This window comes from Pleurodeles waltl, chromosome 3_1 (genome assembly GCF_031143425.1).
Source record: "Pleurodeles waltl isolate 20211129_DDA chromosome 3_1, aPleWal1.hap1.20221129, whole genome shotgun sequence".
NCBI lineage: Eukaryota > Metazoa > Chordata > Amphibia > Caudata > Salamandridae > Pleurodeles > Pleurodeles waltl.
In genome coordinates, this window is record NC_090440.1 from 16232367 (window position 1) to 16255234 (window position 22868).

Genomic DNA, 22868 nt, shown 5'->3' on the forward strand with positions numbered 1-22868 from the left:
CTGAGTGGCCAATTGGATTTGCAGTTCACAAATAATCCTGTGTTTAGGACATTATTCATCTCCTGAAAAAGTAATCTAATTTAAATTTCGTAATGTTAGCCTTGTTTTTTGACTCTCAGGTGGCAAATTCAGCTTTGAAATCTGCAGATTGTTATTCCCCATTTCTTTCAGCCTGGTAGATTGTCAATCTGAGCGTATCCAGGTCGCCGAATAGCCTGCGTATGCCTTAACTGAAAACCTGAAGACTTTTTCATCTTAGACCAGAAGCGTTTTGCCAGCGATATCTGCAAGCAAGGTATTAAACGCTACCAGAAATCAAATGGATTATAATTTTGTACATCTTTTGTTAAGGGATCAACTGATGCTTTCAGGTTAAATTCCTCCCAAGCTCTGCATCAATTATACCTTTCTTGTTTAGTTTGCTGGGCTAAGACACAGATTTTAAATGGTGCTCCAAAATATTTAACCATATAAAAGGAATTTGTTTCCCAAGTTGCAAGATATTTAAATGTACAGACAATTGACTGCAATGAATAGCCTGCTACAGGTGTTGGTGACACACTAACTAAATTCAGGTTATAGACTAGAAGATCCTGGCTTTCGCTTTAACTTGTATAACCAGTTGTCAAAACGGTTTGGAATAAAATATGAAACGGACATCTATTCCTAACGGCTTTTTAACTTAAGCTCCCTACCTTGCGTGTTGGGTCACTCGTCACACAGCAACAGTGGGAAGCGCACTTTCTCACATATTACACACATGGAAAACAACCTCACAGTGTGCTCCTGGTAGAGCCCGTCTAATCCCAGTGGCTTTGGTCAAGGTAGGGAGGGAACAGATGATGAAGCATGCCACCAGCAGTTGGGTGAGGGTTTCCAGCATTTAAAAAACGTGTCCCGTCTTAAGGCTAAATCACAAACCTTTAATTTTTCTTGCCCTAGTTTGATCAGCACAATTTGTTCTTGAGCAAAACAAAAAATTGCTGTGTTATTTACCCAGTATCGCTTGTGCTTACTCTCTGCTGTGTGGCTCATGTGGTCTTGACCCATGGAAAGACAGTTTAGAGCAGAGCCTAGCGGCTGGTACATCCAGGCACAAATGTGCTAAATTTTTCAGAAGATAAAAACACATGTGCTTGCTTTTGATGTGCTGTTGAGGCTCTTGCTGCAGTTTTGTGGAGCCAGCTGTCTGGGCACTGACTACACACAAGGCAGCTCCAAGTCCCACCTTTGGGTAAAGTCAACAGAGCCAACCCCGAATGCAAGAGACTGAAAATGTCGTTGCTGCCCTATAAAAAAACCTATTCGTGAACACTAATTAAACTACAATAGACACAAAGGAAAAAGAAAACCAGATCAGAAAGTGTCAGGTTAAATTTATCCAAGTAATATTATATTGCATGAAATGCACAGCCGAAATGAAGACATTGTATGAGTGGCCACTTCTCGGCTGGTCAGTGAGGGCAGAAATGATGCAAGAGTGCACCCAATAATGTCGGGACCTACACCTAGAAAGTAATGTATCAATGTGTGGGTACGGTGAGGCCAGTTTAACAGTATTATTAGTCTGATGGCCAGCACATTACCTGCAGCTGCTCGAACGCTCACCCAGAGGAAGGTGAACAGAGCCACTCCTGAATGTACTACATCACTGCCTGAAAAGGCTACATGCGGACTCTAACACAAAAAGTAGGATATCGTATAGAATTTGACCAGGAGATCTTGTGATTTCAGCCGCAATAAAAATAGTTGCAGTCAGCAACTGGAATATTTTGTATCGGGTCCGATTCTGGAAAGAGTGTGGCCATTGCGACTGGACATGGTTCTTTGGTTGTCTCTTGTTTGTTCTTTCAAGTGGTCCTAAGACTGACATGCTTCAGTCTAGGTCTGAATCGACAATGCTGTAGCTGATCCCACTGTAAACTGTTATACGCATAAGGCCCATCAAGTCTTTTACAGCGGTATTTGTAATGCTTTTGCTTTGGACGATGTATTTTTGTTCTTGGTACTTTGCACCCAGTGCTTGTATTTTTAAGATTCCACATTAAGGAATATGGTATGTTTGGTCACTGGCACTTAAATGTGCTTTTACTCATCCAGAAAACATAAGTCCATATGGGAAGGGCTTGATGTTAGTGATATTTCAGAGTCTCTGGAGAATTGGCTCCACTGTCAGTCTGGCAACCATACATTAAAAAGACAGCATGACAGAGTATGTCCTCTCCTTTCTGGAAGCTGTCTCCACTTCACTACCAGCACCTGCCCCTTGGTCATGACATCCCCACCCTAGCTTAAGTCAAGCTTCCGAATAATATTCTTGTGATCCTATAGCACAGAGCAATTTGAATTAATGACACTGTTTTAAGCCTAACACTTTTTTGCCCACTTGGTGCCTGTTCTTGGCGTTAAGCAGATATCCCTTCCCAATGCTTCTGTGTCCTGTACTTATTGGCCACCTTTCCACCTGCATCGAGCGGCATTCACTGCACTGACACTTCCGCCTCAGAGGAGTAAATAAAGGGAAGAAGCTGAGCAAGCTGCAGACAAGTCCGGCAGAGGCAGGGAGCACCTCTGCAAGTAAGGCCAGAATCTGAAAGAGTAGGGTGGACTGGCCCTGCTTGACAGCTGGAGAAGAGGTTCACTGCCTGCTTGTTTCTGTCGGGGATTATTGATTAATGCCCTTAGTATGCCTGGGGACAGTAGTATGTTTGCTGGCTTAGAACGGGAGCGACTGTAATAGCTGACTACAAACAGTTGAGATTACTACTGCACTTGCACTGGCACTTTTACGCCATAAACTACAGTCTCTGATTGGATTACGCACTTCTTTTTGGTGTGTATAACTGTCAAACATAAATGATCGAGGGAGCAATGTAAATAACAGTGAGCACCACAGAGCCACTACAACAATGACTTGAGTCTGGTCCTGCAGTGTCTTCCTATTTGTTAGGGTTGACAGGAAGTGCAAAGGTTCTGCTGAGCACCACCTGCCCAGAGACCTTTGGAAACCCACTCTCAAGCTAAGAAGCCACAGCCTCCAAAGACCTCTGCTAATAATGAATCTTGTTAAGTTTTATAAGACTGCATGTAATGTATCCTAGAATTTGTGATGCCATCCAGTCCACTATCTTTCGCATTATCCTCCTGTAAAGGTGTTCAAGATAATTGTCTGGCTTAATGGATGCATATTAGTGATCCAGAATGCCGGGCACGAAGCTTCCCTAAGCTGTACAGTTCACCTAGATGGAGAACCTGCGATGGCCAACTGGCAAGGATTGTCGCAGTCTGGACTTGGGATGGTCCACTAAATCTGACATTCTTGCAAGGACCAATTTAAACTAAAATCACAATACCACTCAAAACATGAATGCTCCTCCTTGCGTGACCTGTGCACAAACAATGTTCACAACACTGTCTTTAATGATCAATGTTACCAAGTAGCCTTTACTAAAATTTATTAACGAGGAGAAAGCATGCCTCATCTGACAAGAAGCAGCAAGGAAAGAGGAGGTTTCTACTTCAGTCTTAATGTTTCTCTGTTTGGCTGAAAGAAGCTGGCTTGCTAGGGGTTCTTCCTTCTGTGGCATATACATTTTCCTTTTACATATATAGTACAAAGAACTTGGAAGATAAATGTTAATCATTTTTGGTGTCTCTTGCGCAAAATATACGGTATGTAATGTGCTAAAGCCTAGTTCATCTGAGAGGAGAGCATGTGCGCTAATGAATATGATTTACTAAACTGTAACTTTTCCAGGTTGAGACATCACGATCTGTCGCAGGTTATGTGCTGTTGAACTCTTAGTTTTAGATGAGAACCTCAGTAAGAGACTCAACTGCTGACTGCAGATCATATTCATGACCTTGGAAAAATGTGTTCAAGGATAAGCTTCCTGTTGTTACTCTCCTAACATTTGTTTTTCTGCATTCCAAGGTCTGATCCCTACTCTGAGTGTGCTTGCGTATTCAGGTGGTGTGTGATGCCTTCACCCGCACTCTGGCACCTAGGGATATGAATGCTTCCACTATAGACTATAGAAGATGCCTTTGGCAGTTTGCTTCAAGTATCTTTCCTTCTTGAATAATGCATCCAGTATCGAGGAGACTTGCACCCACATCAAGACAGATGGCCGAGTGCACGCTTCTCTTGTTTGTTATACTTTGATTTCTTTGCTCCTGAGAAGAAATTAAATGATCAAGGGAGGCCTTTTCACTTGCAATGAAATTGGGTTAATTGAGAGTGAGTTTGGTGTTCTGAACTTAATAAATGGTTTATCCTTCCAGGGCAGCATCTGCTTCCTAGTTCTGTAGCGTACAAATCGAGAGCACTTCTGGCGCCGAGGGTTATGGTTTTTACTCCTTAGAAGTTCAGCTTAGGAATGCACTGTAATGTTAAAATATAGTTTGTGGTCTCCTATCACGGGTCGTCTGAGGTGAAGACCAGCCTAGTAATATTTGCACAAAAAACCTAGAACGTGCTGTTGGGTTTTTTGCTACTTGGGTACAAAATGCTGTGTTATGCCATGCCTGGTAATCTCTCTTATTTAGTTTGTAGTAATTGCTTCGCAAAAACTCTATTCTTCTACCTTCAGATGTTCGTGATTGCATAGTTTGTGGATTCTTTTGCATGTGTAGGGACTCCTGCCCAGTATTGCAATATTTTCTTTTAAAAATATCTGGAGTTTCTAATTCTTTGTGATGTTTTGGTGAAAACATACACTTATCGCATGTCTGTTCATATTGGGGCTTTATACATTTTTATATTAATGACACCTCATTTTTCTTACTCTGATATGTGTTTTCCTTTTTTTTTAAAAAACAATAAAAAAAAACACAAATTGTTCTTATTTCTTCAGATGCCAAAAGTTGTTACTGTCCCTTGTTGTGTCCTTCAGTCTGACTGTGTTCCATATTTAAGATTTCATTGTGTGGTCTTTAGCTGGTTAGTGTCTATAGTGGCTTCTCCGTGAGCCCACATAGACCCATAGATCCTCATAAGTCACATAATTAGTTTATGACCACCATATTCCATGTAGTCTCTACTGATCGCATTGACATGGATAGGACTTTGCCACTGCTGGGTCCAATGAGGCCTATATGGTAATTGATGTCTTCTGTAAATTGTCATATTCATATTGTTCTCAAACATCACATTTCATGTAGCGCCTACTTTTTAGTTTTGCCTGATGATATGCTTTGCCCACTTGGGCACCAAGATTGTCTCATTGGAGACGTAGAGCTCTATTTTTGTTCTCTAGTTCCCTGTTGTTAGGTTTTAAGAACATCAAATTCCAGATAGCACTGAGTTGTAGCACCTGTTGTGATAAGATTTATTTCTCCCTATTTGTGGCCCTAATGTTTGCCATCATTTGCGGTACCGCTTCAGAGCACATGGTCTGGCCCCATTGATTTGGCTAAACATATGTTCCCAAACCTTTTGAAAAAAATATTTTTTTATTTTCTAAATAATAATAAAAAGGTTTGTTGTTAACACAAAAAAACTTGTTAGCTTATGCAGGGCTATTGGTACTATTTTTCAGTAGTTTAAGAAGCAATGAGCTAAGCCACCATGCTGCTCTTAGACAGTATTACTTAGTATTGCATTGAAAAACACTGGACCAATTACTGAATGGATTACACTTATTAGTATTATCTTATTCCTGCACCTGGATAATTTTCAAACCACCTTGCATGTCCTTTTCCAAGACTGTTCTTGGTTTTGTATCAAGCATTCAAGTCCACGTGTGTTCCTACATTTCTGTAGCCACGGAGCCCTACCGCTCTGCTGCGGTAGAGCTAGGAAGTGTAACCTTCATGTTGCTTTGACGTCCTCAGCTGAACTATGGAAATGGTAGATACTTTGGAGTTATGGCTTACAATGTAAGATGCCTGCTGTGGGTGCAAACACAGTGGTTGACTGTTGGCAGGTAAAATGCGACAACACAATATTAGACTTTTGTTTGATTTGTGACGTTTGTTCAGTGTTGCCAGCTGAAACTCAAGGCCTGCAATCCTTCATAGTACTGTTACTCCTTCTTCATCAGTAGCTCCTCCAAGATGCAATGTTCCGCTGTCCTGTGCATGCCAACGACCTTCTTTGAACGTGTTCCTTCCAGTCACAACGAAAGCCCTGCATAACAATTTACATTAGTTGTTATACATTCATCTAAATACAAAAATCTTTAAAACATTAGCAAATAGCGCAAAAGCATTGTTTACAAAATCAGAGCAGCTTCTGAAAAACACAAATAAAAGCAGCAAGTTAGTATCTTAAAAACTTATGTGTGTTCAAGGAGTGAATGGATGTATTACGAAGAAGCAGAGTTTTGAAAATGTTTTAAGAAGTTGCAGTGAAACACAAGTGGAATGTCAATAGTAGTTGAGAACATTATTGCACACCTTTAAGAATATCAAACAGCTGTGGTTGCCTGACCAGAATCCATGTTTGTTCCTGATACACCATGCTCCTGTAAGCAGCAGGTCCCACAGCTTCTCAATGCATCTCTTCCTCTCCACCTAAGATGGCTTTCGAAGGGGTCCCAGAGGTCTGTCTCTAGGTTGGGTTGATCGCGACCGTTCTAGTACAGAAGCTTCATTTTCTCACTTTAGTACGCCGGTTCTTTGAATCGAGCTGATGTTGTTTGCCTTTGGCATCCCTACCACATGTCATTGTACACTCTTCTTAGCTCGTAAGGTTGTACCTTGGCATAGAGAACATATTAATAGGCCTAAACATTACCATACACTTTGAATTGGGCCAGCAGTTAAAATCGCCTGTCACAAAATAGGTCACTCATGCACACAAACCACAGTCTCTCCTGCTGTGAAGAGGATTGCTATTAAAGGAAAGCAACAGTCAGAACGCCATTGGGGTGGTAGACACGTTCTGATTGAACAATGCCCTATGTCAGTGGGAACATTTCTGATTAGACCAAATTATTCTGAAGCCCAGACACCCGTATGAATTGAATATTCTTGCAGAGAGTGTCTGACAAGTTGTCGTCTTTTGTAAACAAAAGGGTATCACCCTTGTAGAGGGACAACAGAAATCTGCTACCTTGAATCCTTACTTCCCTAAACAACTGACACTCCTGTAGTATGCAGGCCAATAATTTTAAGATCTTTTGCAAAGTTGAATGTGGAGAGGACATCTCTGGTGGGTACTAGGAGATACCATAATAGGACTGGAAACAGAACTGTGGATTCTGTGAATGGGCCCAGAATATAATAGTAGCACTATCAGAAGAAAGTCCACCACCTCCCAGTCTGGAAGTCAAAGGCGTTCTCTGCAGCAAGGAAAACTCTGACTGTCAGATTGTGGCACAGTTGATGCAGTAATGCAGATGTGTGTGAATTATGACCATTGGACAGTGACAGATTCCCCCCAGGTCCAGTAGAAATTAGCCATGCACCAAAATAGACAGATTATTAGTCATTATTTTGATTGTTGTTTTATTACTCGAGAAAGCAGTCTGTCAGAGGCACTAATAGAGGGGCTTTTCCTGCCATAAGTAGAATAACAATTATTGCTTCATGAACGCTTGGGTGTCGCATTCCTGAAGCTAATGCTTCATACATGACCAAGTGACGATATACCAGGAAGTTAGCATATGCTGCATAGCCTTCATATCCAGGGGCCACCAGACATGCTGCAAATAACCAGTTTTAGTTCTGCCACTGATCTCGGCTACCCCAGTGTTTCCCTGGCTACATTTTCAATTAGAATCCATAAGATAACCCCTGGTATGTGCATTTGACGCTCCGAAATCGAATGCATACAACACAGGACAGAAAGTGGTACTCCCCTCCGAACCCTGCTATAGCTTACCACCTCTCTCCCTCCCGGTCCCATCCCTCGAAGTTGGTCTCTGATTAGAAAGCCAAGCCTGTAAAGATCCCTTGCTATGTGTTAGAGTGTAGCCTATTGAAATTTTGCTCCTTTATTTTGCCTATCTGCAGTTCCAGGGGTAGTCTGTAAATGTATACATAAAATCTAGGCATTTGCCTGGGTGCCTCTTCTGGATCAGAGGTTATTGTTATTCTGGTGTGTGTAAAACCTGCATCTCTATATTTCTTTATTCGTTGGTCTTTGTCATGTGTTTGCTGTCTCCAGTGCGTGATGGCCTTGATCATAAGAAAGGCTCCTGTTTTTTCCGTTTTTACTGATTTTTACAGATACATACATGCAGAAAACCATGTGTTTCATGTCTGTATTTATCAGAAACAGTGGAAAATTACTGAAAATTGTGCTTCTGATCAATGACTTTCATTCGGTCTGTTGTGAATTCCAAGACCACAGGTAAGCAGCTAGGCAGCATGGGGAGTTAAAAATCAGGTTAAGGTATATTTAAATATAGGCATATGATAAAATATATTTGTAGTAAATTGCTAATATTTACCTGTGGGTATAGTGTTGTGCAATATTTGGCTGCTGAATTTGTTAAAACCCGACAGTCCCCAAAATATGAGTGTTTTTTCTATCAGTTAAATAAATGTGCAAATGTACCATTTTGGACTCCACTTTTTTGAAAACAAGATTTTTTTTGGGGATAAATACTAATAAGATGTACAGAAACTATAGATAAATACAGATGGAAATGTTTTTAAAAAAAATGAATACCATAAAAACCAGGAGCCCTAATCATAAGCAAGGTCTTCCAACTTCAGTGCCATAGGCCCTTGGAAGAGTATACGCTGCTAACACCTTCTGAAGAGGGACTCTGAACAGCGTTTGTTCAAGTCCAGGGCATCCTAATGAAGGATATAAAATGCAATCGTTGATGTATGTGTGGTCTTTGTGGTCGAAAATAATTTCCTTTTGCATCTCAGGGATTTCATTTGCTGCATGTATTTTAGTTTAGTCTAGTCGTATTCTGCTCTTTGGGCGCTCTGCTTGCATTCAGTGAGCGTCTCCATTTCATACTCCTGTGCAGCACGGCTGGTTTTGCAGCATTGGCAGACCCCCTTTACCCCCATCCCTCGTCTCTGCTGCTGGCAGCAAAGCTTAGCAGATTGTTACTGTTTCTGGGTTACACAAGGAGACCGCTGACTGAGCCCTCTTCACTGCGGCCTGTAAGAGTGAATATAAAAACATTGCTTGGTTGAGAATCGGGGCATCCTAACCAGGTGAAAAGATGAACAAAACGGAACCTGGTAGGAGGGGATGTTGAATGGGAGCCTCCTGTGTGGCTTGGCAGCCGCGTGAACCAGATAGAGACAGAGCTGGCAAGCATTTTGGAGCGGTGGATCCTTGAGTTGCTTAGGCAGTGAGCTCTGGAACTATCTTTGCTGCATTCAGCGTGCAGGTGAAGTTATTCACATGGTACTCCGGTCTGCAGACTGCTGCAGGTGACTAGGAGAATGCGCTGGAGTTTTATTATAACATCTTGAGCAAGTTGTGAATTCACTAGCAGTTGCTCCCAGTCAGAATTTAATTTCCTCCCAGAAAACAGGGCATATTGAAGACCCTGATGAGCTCCCCTCTCCATTTCAGGTCCTCTCCCTCAGCCTTTAGTTGGAGTTTTTTTTAGGGGGATTTGAACCGAAATTATGCTTGTCAGCTTCGTACACTGCTTCAGTGAAAGGGAAGCTGACACCTCTTGTCCTAAGGATGCCTGCTTTAGCGGAGGTGTACTGACAGTCTGTACATTTTCAGTCACGGTTATCTGCATGGGAGTGGTGCCAATCTGACAACTAGAGATGATTAAAATGTGTTTCTTTCCAAACAAGTGTGCCAATCTCCCTGCTTTGTCAAATACTTTCCAAGGTGAGGTTTTCTGGGACAGATGTCTGTTTAGCATTCCAAAATGTATCCCAATGAAGATATCCTCAGTGGTTGATTGGGAAGTGCCTCCGCCCTCTCTTCTATCCTAGTGCACAGATCCAGGAAAGCGTTTCCTGAGAGGCACTGTGGGCATGGGTGTTTAGAATGGGGCAGTTTTGGAGAGGTCTGTGGATTGATAAAGCTGTGGAGATGTTGAGAAGGTTCAGTATCTAGTGGTGGAGTTGTCACTTTGGACCACATAGGTCTCTTCAGACTGCTTCTACACTTGTGATATGAGGTGACTCTTTCCTTGCAGTGGTCAGCATTATATAGGGTCCATCTCTTGGTGACAGCAAGAATCCTTCTCTCACCTCATCCAGGTTGGTGTTCACTCAGTCTGTGATGATAGTTACAGGTTTATTACAGACCAGGGGCCTTTAAAGGGCCAGTGGGGGGTTCTTGTCCTCTCGGACACCATCACACTGCATCGATTTACACAAGCTGGTGCCTGGGTCGAGAGCCTTCTTAATTCCCCAAGAATTTCACATGCTGATGTAAAACACAAACCAAAGTTATTGGCCACATGCTATAGCTCGGGGTGAAGAGAGACAGCCCTCAGCATCTCCTGGAGTATTTACAGGTATGCCAAAATTCAGTGTTAGCAAAACATCTGAGTGGATGAAGATAACTAGTCAGCTGCTTGCAGGTATCCAGTAGAGGAATCTCAGGCTAGCCTTCAGTGAAGGAATCTGTACAGATGCTCTCCATTAGTGGCATGCGAGTGTCATGGCTGTTTGACCTTGCTAATGTTACCCAACACTGTGGTAATGGAGAAACTAGGTGTAAAGCACCAGATAATCTGCACAGCCGCCCATGTCGCTAAAGTGAAAATCTGAGGCAACAGGGTCACTAGAGCAGTAAACCAAATTTGCTGTCTTCATGGCAGGTTCTTCCAATGCCTATATTACGGGTATTGTCTTGCTCACTTCTCACTCTTTGTTCTTTCCTTATGTTAGGTGTAAATGTTGAAGACACCTCGAGGCCTGGATGTGACTAGTAGGCTGTGGTCTGCAGCTGTCTTCTTGCTGGTATCTGAGGTGGTGGTGTTACCAGAGCCATGAAGATTGTTCGTGAGAAGAACTCTGTCCGGATCCTGTCTGGGAGGGAACGTGGTATCCAGGCCTTGGGCGCTCAGAGACTTTTGCAAGCCCTGGTAGAGGACAAAACCCGCTGGATGAAATGGGAGGGCAAGGTAAGGCAGTCTCTCACAATTCTCGACTCAGATGTGTGTTTTTTTTAATGAATAATTATAAATTTTTATGTTAAACAATGAATACTTATCTCGTTACAAGACGTTACAATAACATCAGCAGTTTGTTATGAACATGGTTAATAAATAAAATCAATCCTGTTTAGTCCTCTAAATAGGACATTCCTGCTTCAATAAACCATTTGCACCGGCCACTTGTAGAGACTTAGTCCATCTGGTAGAACGTTTCGATTTCACTGTTTTAATGGCAGAGTTTGTTGTGCGCTGTAGACCTGGTCCGGAGAGGAACCATCAGGTAATCATCATCACAGGGCTCTCTACTATGTTGGGACTTTCTGTGCAGTGCCATTCAGCGTGTCTGAAGTCAGGGCTGTTTTCATCGTTTGCGGGCTCTTGTCCTGCTCTTCCTCCTGCCTTTCAACATCTGAAGTTTGGTTTTCTGCCGTTTACCTTTCCAGTAGTTACTATTACTATGAAGTAATGTGGGTATTTGAGGGTTGAACCAATCTGTCAGCTCCATAGCTAGAAGTACCATTTCTACATCCTTCCAGCTAGTCATCTCACTGAGGCATTAACCCTAACAGGCACATATTTGAGTTGTGTAGGATACGTTGAACAGCTGCGACTGCTCTGACATGCCCAAACCATGTGAAGGAACAGGGCTTCTGCAGTCATGCATGTGTGACACAAGGGACCATTTTGTGCAGGCTTCTCGGAGTTACGAAAGTGTGGTGTATGTTGTGTAAACTTATATATTTTTTTAAAAACTTTAACTGTGCAGTCCAGCCCGCCAACCATTCCTGTTTTGATAACTCTTCATTCAGATCTGTGCCCCATTTCACCTTCAGCCACCCAAGTGGTGTCTAATTGTTTCACTTATGTTTCAGTAAGGTGTGTAACCTGTTTCTTGTACCTCCTGGGACAAACTGTGTAGCACCCAATGGTTGATGGTTTGTCCGATCACACCCCCTACTTGACTAAGCCCCCTTGGTTAAAGATGCATGTGTGAGAAACTTGCAGTGTACACAATGTTACCCCCTTACCGTAGATTTGGTACGTTATTGTAGGTTACTCTTGATGACAGCTCTTCGCTGTTATTCAAAACAATTATTTTTGTCTATCCCCACACATCTATACCTGCTACACTTTCATGACATACAGTTACGACAAAACATATAAGTGCATATTAAACACAATGAGTCCATTAACAACATTATAAACCAAAGAAAATGTTTTTGTTGTTGTTGTGATATTCAAATTAATGTGCACAGCATAATGACATAAATGACAAATTGACTGTAATAACAACAAAAAAACAAATCAATGACATGATTTCCACCAGATACAATAACCTCTTGATGTAAAGCTTATATCCTTGTCAACAAAAGTAAGTGTCCAGCATGTATATTTGCTTAATATTTTTCAACATAAATACGTGTCCAGCATAAACATTTTCATTGCTGAAGATACTCTATTGTCCTCCTAGTGCCTGGTCTCAAATGTACCATGCAGCCATACATGGTCGGGTGTGATCTGTTTTTACCCTTAAGTATATTTCTTGAAGGTATAAATCCTTTCAGTTTCCATTTTTTGGCTATTATTGGCCTTGTGTGGATGTATCTGCCCTCTAAGCACACACTGTTACGCTAACTCGTTTCGACCTTCCCTGTGAACCCGATATTTGATAAGTGGGGGACTTTTGCCGCCTGACTCGCTGCCCCTAGGGACACAGGAGGTGCCGCCTCGCAGCCCGGAAACTGCATCAGAAGCGCTACTTAACGCTCCTGCTCTCCCGCTGCACAGAACTCTTGCCGCCTGACTCGCTGGCCACGGGGACATAGGGGGCGGCGCTTCGCAGTCCGGAAGCCGCATCAGATGCGGTACTTAGCGCTCCTGCTCTCCTGCAGCGTGGTATGTGCGCAGGCCGTGCCCGGGCAAAGCCCGGGCCTGTCCACACCCATCAGAGTCTGACTAAGGCTGGCCTGGGCCACCCCCCTCCACCCTGAGGTAGGAACTGGCCTTTGGATATATTTCTGTCTCGGCATTGTTGTGCTGTTGTTAGCTTTATAGTTAGAGGATGGGGAAAGCGCAAGGCAAAAGGAAGTCTGGCAGTGGGCTCAGTGCAAACCAAAACCCCTAAGCTCCTCCAATAAAATTGGCACACTGATTGGAGAAGTAGAATCCTTGCTGAAGAAAAAAGAGAAGCATCCTCGGAAAGGGCCGACAAGCGGTTCCCTTTCTCCCGTTTTTAAGGCTAGACTGGCTAGTAAGAAAAATATTGTCCCAAGTGGTGACGCCTTGTTGGCATTGGTGGCTCAGGGCGAAGGCTCCAATGTAAAGGCCACAGGAAATAGTTCTTCACACCCCAATCCAGAGAGCGCTCTGTCATGTAGTGTAACAGTTCATGATATTCCTTGTACAAATCGTTTTTTGCCATTGGAGGCTCATGATCAGTCCTTTGAACCACGAAGATCTATTCCAAATTCACAACTTTCTAAACATCAACCCATTGCAGTGCTCTCCCAGGAGGAAGTGGTTTCTCTCATCACTGAAGAAGTGAGGGAGCTGAAACAAATAACGATGGAGGTACTTAACATCCTCTGACTCACTACCTTGACGAGGGACATTGTACCAATAAAAAAGGAAGAGATGAACTCTACTACCCCTATTCCCCCAAAACAGAGAAACACGAGGAGCAAGGGCTGCTCCAGCTCACCTGTTAGGACTGCCCGTGGCGAAAGAGTATTCCAGGCCAGTCTTATTATCCTCCTTCGGACCAAGGATCATTCTTGTGTTTTATCTACATCCCGCTTTCGTGCGAAAATGGCGTGTGACTCTACCATTGTGCAACTTCCTGTCAAACCTCCAGATAGTGGCTATCCAATTTACATGTGTAAGGTACCTTCACTATCTCCCAGTATACGTGAAGATAGTTTATCATTGAAAAATAAGGTCATCCATTGGATACGGCATGTTAGACAATGTGACTCTATTGTTTATTCAGATATAATATCTGACGAACGTCTTACAGAGAAGGCAGGGTGTTGGGATACTATTAAACTAATGCTATCTAGCCCCAAGATGGTAAAAGGTTTGATATCCCTGGAGGCACGTAATCCTTTGCGAAATGGTTCAAATATTTGTTTTAAAACTTGTTGGCCTGAGAATAGTGCGTTGATGAAGGAAACTCCCATCATCTTGAGCAATAGACCCCAAAATGCGGGAAGTGGGGTTCATGCTCCATCTGAAATGGTGCTTCTTACGCCCCCAAGCAGGAGCGCACAAGCTTGACTGGGAGGACCAACTGTAGGAGGCTGGCCTGGTTTGTAGTGGTACCAAGGGGTACTTACACTCTGCACCAGGTCCAGTTATCCCTTATTAGTGTAGAAGAGGTGTCTAGCAGCTTAGGCTGATAGAAAAGGTAGCTTAGCGGAGCAGCTTAGGCTGAACTAGGAGACGTGTAAAGCTCCTACTATACCACTGGTGTCATATGCACAATATCATAAGAAAACACAATACACAGATATACAAAAAATAAAGGTACTTTATTTTTATGACAATATGCCAAAAGTATCTCAGTGAGTACCCTCAGTATGAGGATAGCAAATATACACAAGATATACGTACACAATACCAAAATTATGCAGTAATAGCAATAGAAAACAGTGCAAGCAATGTATAGTCACAATAGATTGCAATGGGAGCACATAGGTATAGGGGCAACACAAACCATATACTCTAGAAGTGGAATGCGAACCACGAATGGACCCCAAACCTATGTGAGCTTGTAGAGGGTCGCTGGGACTGTAAGAAAACAGTGAGGGTTAGAAAAATAGCCCACCCCAAGACCCTGAAAAGTGGGTGCAAAGTGCACCTAAGTTCCCCAGAGAGCACTGAAGTCGTGATAGGGTATTCTGCAAGGAAGACCAACACCAGCAATGCAACAACGATGGATTTCCAGACGAGAGTACCTGTGGAACAAGGGGACCAAGTCCAAAAGTCACGATCAAGTCGGGAGTGGGCAGATGCCCAGGAAATGCCAGCTGTGGGTGCAAAGAAGCTGCCACCCGATGGTAGAAGCTGTGGATTCTGCAAGAACGAAGAGGGCTAGAAACGTCCCCTTTGGAGGATGGATGTCCCACGTCGTGAAGAAGCTTGCAGAGGTGTTTCCGTGCAGAAAGACCACAAACAAGCCTTGCTAGCTGCAAGGGTCGCGGTTGGGGTTTTTGGATGCTGCTGTGGCCCAGGAGGGACGAGGATGTCGCCAATTGCGTGAGGAGACAGAGGGGGTGTCCAGCAAGACAAAGAGCCCACTCAGAAGCAAGCAGCACCCGCAGAAGTGCCGGAACAGGCACTACGAAGAAGAGTGAACCAGAGCTCACCCAAAGTCACAAAAGAAGCTCCCACGACGCTGGAGGACAACTCAGGAGGTCGTGCACTGCAGGTTAGAGTGTCGGGGACCCAAGCTTGGCTGTGCATAAACGAAATCCTGGAAGAGTGCACAGGAGCCGGAGCAGCTGCAAATCACGGGGTACCAAGCAATGCAGTCTAGCGTGGGGAGGCAAGGTCTTACCTCCACCAAACATGGACTGAAGAGTCACTGGACTGTGGGAGTCACTTGGACAGAGTTGCTGAGTTCCAGGGACCACGCTCGTCGTGCTGAGAGGGGACCCAGAGGACCGGTGATGCAGTCTTTTGGTGCCTGCGTTTGCAGGGGGAAAGATTCCGTCGACCCACAGGAGATTTCTTCGGAGCTTCTAGTGCAGAGAGGAGGCAGACTACCCCCACAGCATGCACCACCAGGAAAACAGTCGAGAAGGCGGCCGGATCAGCGATACAAGGTTGCAGTAGTTGTCTTTGCTACTTTGTTGCAGTTTTGCAGGCGTCCAGAGCAGTCAGCGGTCGATTCCTTGGCAGAAGGTGAAGAGAGAGATGCAGAGGAACTCTGATGAGCTCTTGCATTCGTTATCTAAAGAATTCCCCAAAGCAGAGACCCTAAATAGCCAGAAAAGGAGGTTTGGCTACCTAGGAAGGAGGATAGGCTAGCAACACAGGTAAGAGCCTATCAGAAGGAGTCTCTGACGTCACTTGCTGGCACTGGCCACTCAGAGCAGTCCAGTGTGCCAGCAGCACCTCTGTTTCCAAGATTGCAGAGGTCTGGAGCACACTGGAGGAGCTCTGGGCACCTCCCAGGGGAGGTGCAGGTCAGGGGAGTGGTCACTCCCCTTTCCTTTGTCCAGTTTCGCGCCAGAGCAGGGCTGGGGGATCCCTGAACCGGTGTAGACTGGCTTATGCAGAGATGGGCACCATCTGTGCCCATCCAAGCATTTCCAGAGGCTGGGGGAGGCTACTCCTCCCCAGCCCTGACACCTTTTTCCAAAGGGAGAGGGTGTAACACCCTCTCTCTGAGGATGTCCTTTGTTCAGGGCAGAAACCTGTCTGAGGGGTTGGCAGCGGCAGCAGCTGCAGTGAAACCCCGGGAAAGGTAGTTTGGCAGTACCCGGGTCTGTGCTAGAGACTCAGTGGATCATGGAATTGTCTCCCCAATGCCAGAATGGCATTGGGGTGACAATTCCATGATCTTAGACATGTTAAATGGCCATGTTCGGAGTTACCATTGTGACGTTATACATATGTAGTGACATATGTATAGTGTATGCGTATAATGGTGTCCCCGCACTCACAAAGTCCGGGGAATTTGCCCTGAACAATGTGGGGGCACCTTGGCTAGTGCCAGGGTGCCCACACATTAAGTAACTTAGCACCCAACCTTTACCAGGTAAAGGTTAGACATATAGGTGACTTATAAGTTACTTAAGTGCAGTGGTAAATGGCTGTGAAATAACGTGGACGTTATTTCACTCAGGCTGCAGTGGCAGGGCTGTGTAAGAATTGTCAGAGCTCCCTATGGGTGGCATAAGAAATGCTGCAGCCCATAGGGATCTCCTGGAACCCCAATACCCTGGGTACCTCCGTACCATATACTAGGGAATTATAAGGGTGTTCCAGTATGCCAATATGAATTGGTGAAATTAGTCACTAGCCTGTTACTGACAATTTGTAAAGAGAGAGCATAACCACTGAGGTTCTGGTTAGCAGAGCCTCCGTGAGACAGTTAGGCATCACACAGGGAACACATACATATAGGTCACAAACTTATAAGCACTGGGGTCCTGGCTAGCAGGGTCCCAGTGACACATAACAAACATACTGAAAACATAGGGTTTTCACTATGAGCACCGGGCCCTGGCTGGCAGGATCCCAGTGAGACAGTGAAAACACCCTGACATACACTCACAAACAGGCCAAAAGTGGGGGTAACAAGGCTAGAAAGAGGCTACTTTCTCACACCAACTCATGGGAGTCAACGCAAATAAATGTTCCCTCAGATACTGACTGACTGCTCTTACCTCCAGCCCCCTGGATGAATACCACAAATTCTGTTGCAGACAATCTTCAGTCAGACACTGAACCAGATATAGAATTGTCTTCCCCTAGAATTCTTGATCTAGCTAACAATCCCAATAGGGCAAAATCTACTAGGAGCCCCACTAGAACCCACATTCTGGAGTTCCCCCAGAGAGATCATAAGGGTTCTGAGACTCCAACTCTGGAATTCATGTCATGGAATGTAGCCGGAATTCGAAATAAGCTAGATGATGTTGATTGGGGGTTGTATATTGACAATTTTAATATCTGTTTATTTCAGGAAACTTGGGCCACTTCAAATGTTTATAGACCGGGATACAGCTCTTTCTGTAAAGAGGCTAGTCCGGCCTCTGCTGGGAGAGCAGCCTGGGGTCTTATTACATGGATAAAAATCTTGGAGGGGGGCGAAATTAAGGAAATCTATGTGGATTCGGTCGACATATTGGCACTTTCAATACAGTTAAAGCAGGGTTTCTTGCTCTTGTGCGTCAATATCTACAATAGACCAGATCCTTCGAATCAAATGTCCAAAACTATCTGCCTGCTGAATGCCCTTGTGTTGGATTTCCTTTCTTCACATTTTATTATTGTAGCCGGTGACTTTAATGTGTCCCTCAAGCCGAATTCTCTTTCTTCTGAGATTACGCAGGTAGAGAACTTAATCTGGAGAATCCCTCCCTTCTCGTCTTCGAGAAAACAGTCCAAATCCAGCATTAGGGCCTTGCAGGTTATTGATTTCATGTAAACTCACAGTCTTCGCCCAGGAAACAGACGCTTTACCTCAGATATGGCAGCAAAACCTTCCTTCTTTAGAGCGTCTTACTTGACCTTGTGCTTAGTGATGTGAGGATCTGGCATGCCATTAAAGATCTTAGGGTGGGTAAACAATATAATAGTGACCACTCTGCAATTTTGGTAACATACTATGGGTGTTTTTTTTCCAAAGGAGATGCACAACAATAGTATGAAGGCACGCTTCCCATAGTGGTGTAAAATAATAGGCGTGCCATAAAACGGGAGTCCTTTTACAAGCTCAAATGAATTAGTTGCGAAAATTCACGATTTAGTTTCAACCCATCAATCACCTGCTAGTCTCTGTACGTACACACAGAACGAGATAATGGCCTTGCATGCAGATTTTTTTTCTTATTTGAAAGAGTTATTTTTCAGAACTAATAGGGGTTATAAACAACCAAAAGTAGGAATCCACCAAAGGTGGTTTAATAAGGCATGTATAGAAGCCAAGCACAGTCTTTTAAAAGAAATAAAACTTAAGGATAGATAAATGAAATCCTCTGCAAGGCGTGAGTACGCAGCTGTAATAAGGACCAGCAAAATCCACTGGGAAGGGACAACATGGCAGGAATTATTACTAGCAGCAAAGGATATCAATCCAAAACGTTTTTGGTCTTTGGTGGACAAAAAGGGGCGGAATGAGAACCCCACACCTGATTGCCACATTCCCCCTGAAAATTGGATCGGACATTTTTCTGAATTGCGGAGTCAGTAGTCTGTGCTTCCTATTTGTAAAGACAGTGTAATAGTGTGTGCTTCTTTCTCTGTAAGCAGTCTTATACCGTTTACTCTTATGGAAACTGCGATAGCCAATAAGGTCCAAAAATCAGGAAAGGCACCTGGCTTAGATGGAATATCTTCTGATTTGTTTAAATCTGATCCTAACTATTGGTTCCCTATGTCAACAGTGTGTCAAATGCCATTCTGGTGGACGGCAACCACCCCTGCTCTTGGAAAGGAGCGATAATTGTTCCCATCTACAAAAAAGGGGATAGGCTGGTCCCGGTAATGACAGACCAATTAGTCTGTTAAATAACCTGCAAAAAATATTTTGCTATCAGGTCCTGAGTACGCTTAAGGACTGGATAGAGGAAATTGAAGCCCTTTGCCACCTGCAGGCGGGCTTTAGGCGGAAGACAAGTACAGTTGACCAGGTCTTCCGCTTCCTTGCGATCAAATGGAAGACGGTGGACCTGGACGTAGGGAAACTCTTTGTCGCTACTGTGGATCTCAAATCTGCTTTTGATTTGGTCCCTCGCCACACATTGTGGGAAGTTCTGGACAGAGATGGAGCCCCGGGTTCACTGCATACATTTGATTAAAGAACTGTACTCCAGAGAGTTATGCCAGAATAAGGTGGGGAACAAATGGGGAATTAACGAGAGAGATTCCAATCCAAGAGGGGGAGAGGCAGGGATGTGGGTTGGCCCCAACAATCTTTTTATTGTTTATAAATGCGTTTATTCCTTATTATTCAACTGTGTTAATGATGCTCCCAAAATAGGCGGGCCGAGACCCCATGTTTATTGTTTGCTGATGACACCTTACAGCTATACTGCTATCGCAAACTGCTTCTTGTCTTGTTAACCTACTTGAGAAGTTTACAGGATTCTGTAGGGAGCGTGGTTTACAAATAAAAGCCACCAAAAACAAATATATGGTTTTTGATTATATAAAATACAAAGCGAGGACACAAACTGTTGGATGGCAAAACATTAGAAATAGTATCCGACTTCGATTACTTGGGCGTCAGGCTGGAGGATTCACACAAATGGCCAGCCCAACTGTTGAAGTGCTCTATGAGATTGAAACACAAGTCAGGGGGTATCTTGAGATTTGTTGGCAGATCTCCTAGATTCTCCATCACTGCTGTGATGGAAATATACAAAAGTCAAGTCAGAGAGGGGAGTGGCGGGTTATATGGGGCAGAGCAATGGGGTCATGGGAATTTGAAAGATATAGAGAGAGCAGAGAATTTCTTTATAAAAGCTTTACTAAAAATACCTGTCATCTCCCCACATTGCCTATTTGAATGGATTTAAATCTATATTCCATCTCAGACATAGCAGCTTTAAGACCATTGCTGTAGTGGATTAGGATCTGGTCTACGGATACCCTGATCGCATATAGAGCATGGCTGAGCGCCTTGTTGGGTGCTTCCTCAATCCAAAAAATTGCTTGTTGTAGTTACGTTAAAATTACTTTTATCAAAGGGTTGGGTGTCTATTGGTTAGATCCTTCCCATCTTCCAAAAAATGCTACGCAGATTGTAAAGGATGCATGCTGGCTAAGCTCGCAAGTAGAAAAGTTAGCAGCGGTTCCTTCTTCTAGTATGACAGTTTTTTTTTTTTTATCAGTAAAGTGCCATTATGAATTCAAGCATCATATGGATTAGATTATATCCCCCTCAGCACGTGCACTTTATACTAGATTTAGAATTGGATCTTTACCATTATGCGCTCTTACTTGCAGATGGAACCAACCTGAAGGACACACAGACTTAGGCGTAATGGGATGCAAAACTATTGAGTGCACTGCCCGTGTTTTATTCTATTGTTCCACCTATTCCAAGCAGAGGGCTCGCTGGATTATACCACTCTGCAGATCCTTGGGCCTTAGGAATCGGCTTCTGGCCCTTAGGATCTGCAAAACAAACCCTCACGGGACTGTGGCATGCGCATTGGCAAAAGTTCTAGAGGCAATTTGGCGCATTAGAGCAAAAACTTTGAGGGCCAATGCATAATGTATAGTATCAAAGTCTAAAACTGAGCACTGACCCCTGAGCTGCGGCTCATTAGTAATCTCTTATCACAAATACATTTCGGAATATGAAGCATTGTATGGATGATAAGATACTTGTTGTGTCTATGAGGGTCTGTTTTTATCATTTAGTTTTATATAGAAATATTGCGATCTTGTATATAAATTATATTTTTATTTCCATTTTAGACTCCGTTTATGATGCATAATATTAATTTGGATGTTCCATCCCATAATTTTGCAGAGGATTATATTCCTGTTCTTTTTAATCTCTATATTTATTAATAGCGGTTTGTAAATTGTGCTTTTATGGTATTTTGTAGTGAAACAAAGCTGAATTGAATTGGATAAGTGGAGGTTTTCCGCAGGGCTTTACAGTTTCATGTGCATGACACAATGCATAAAATATAAGAAATTTAAACAAGCATTAGCATAGCCGATAGGTCTCGCCTTTGGGAACTTATGAGTTAGCCATCCATGCAGCACATTGTCCCGGGCGCCTCAATGATGACATGCCACCAAATTCAAAAGGGCTGACCGGCGAAAGAAAGGTCAAATCAAGAACCACCTGATCAGTGGCGTCATCGGTGGGAACATGGGAAGGAGACTGAAACAAAGCCACGGGGGGAAGATGGAACAATGAAGAACCACACCAAAGGAGTAAGGACAGCTGAGATTGCTAGACTAGTGGGGTGCACGGTGTTTCCCCCCAGATAGTAATCTGTTTATTAATCTCAGGGGAAGCTCCGGAATTGGAATCTGTGACCGAGCAGAGAAGGAGGTGCATTAACCCCCTGAGCCACCGGGTCTGTCACAAATAGGACAAGGGATGTGTAAAGGGGTCAAGACGAGCCACATTCCTCCTTCACACTGTTTCAGCTGTTTGAACCGGTTTAAGTGAGGACGGTTCTGGCTCTGTGGGCAGAGAGCGGACCATGGAGGAAACTTTCGTACGTACTGAGCAGTGTTTCCTAGGATTGTTAGAGGTGTGTGCTCGCTCCCTCCCACAACTAAATGTTTTTTCGTCTAAATATGGCTTTGACGGTTGTCACACAATGTGCTACTACTAACATATATTTCACATCCATAGATATATTCAGTGATACAGACCCCATCAGAGGACAGACTAGGTTTCAGTATTTAATTCACAGAACAACGCTTCACGTCAAACAGACGTTAGATATATTTTATAGGTAACATTAGAAGCAAACTTTACCACAACCAACATCCTGACTTTAAAGTGCTCAAGCAAATGCACTTTTGTGAGTTCCTCATACAACTCACCTCGATCCCCTTCTGTGCCCGAGCATCCCCGAAACCCTGTGCTTTAAGCCTTTAATTTCTTCCTACTTGTAGTGTCCCTGAGTCCCTAACCCGGTGTTCTGCTGAGGTCTGGGTGCGACCTCACTCCCACGGTTCAGAGGAGCGGGCTGTACATGCCTCCTTCCACCCACACGACCACCCCTGCTCTGAGTCAAACACCACCAATAAAGAAGCCAAATAATGTACATTGGAAGGCAAGGAGGTTTTATTAGTGTATTCGTAGTTTAGACACTAGTGCGACTTAGTACACAAAATAAAATCAAAATGAAAAAATCTATAGTTTTTTAAGACACACAATCTAAGAACAACATAAACCAAGAAAATGCTAAAACTAACAACTTCAGTCTATTGGTAGGCAGACGTAGGAGAAATTCCACACGCAAAGCACATTAAATTCAATTTAATGACTTGTTTTCCAATGGTGAAACGCCCTCTTTGTATTAAACTAAACAATGCATAGAAAAGACCGGTCATTTAGACCTAAACATCGAAATAGAAAAGCGCACTTCGTGAAATTATAATTTCAAT

General features: G+C 43.6%; 1 protein-coding gene across 5 annotated transcripts in view; it reads left to right on the forward strand.

Moving 5' to 3' along the window:
- The window catches only part of AMBRA1 (autophagy and beclin 1 regulator 1), a 667981-nt gene that overhangs the window by 13862 nt on the left and 631251 nt on the right, over positions 1-22868 (forward strand). For 3 of the 5 annotated variants that reach the window (XM_069221711.1, XM_069221709.1, XM_069221712.1), the window contains exon 2: positions 10780-11015. In XM_069221711.1, the coding sequence (XP_069077812.1) occupies positions 10881-11015 (135 nt within the window). In that variant the 5' untranslated portion in view covers positions 10780-10880. Of the gene's footprint in view, positions 1-171; positions 296-10779; positions 11016-22868 lie in introns of those variants that run through there. The other 2 variants (XM_069221710.1, XM_069221713.1) reach the window with 2 other exon arrangements.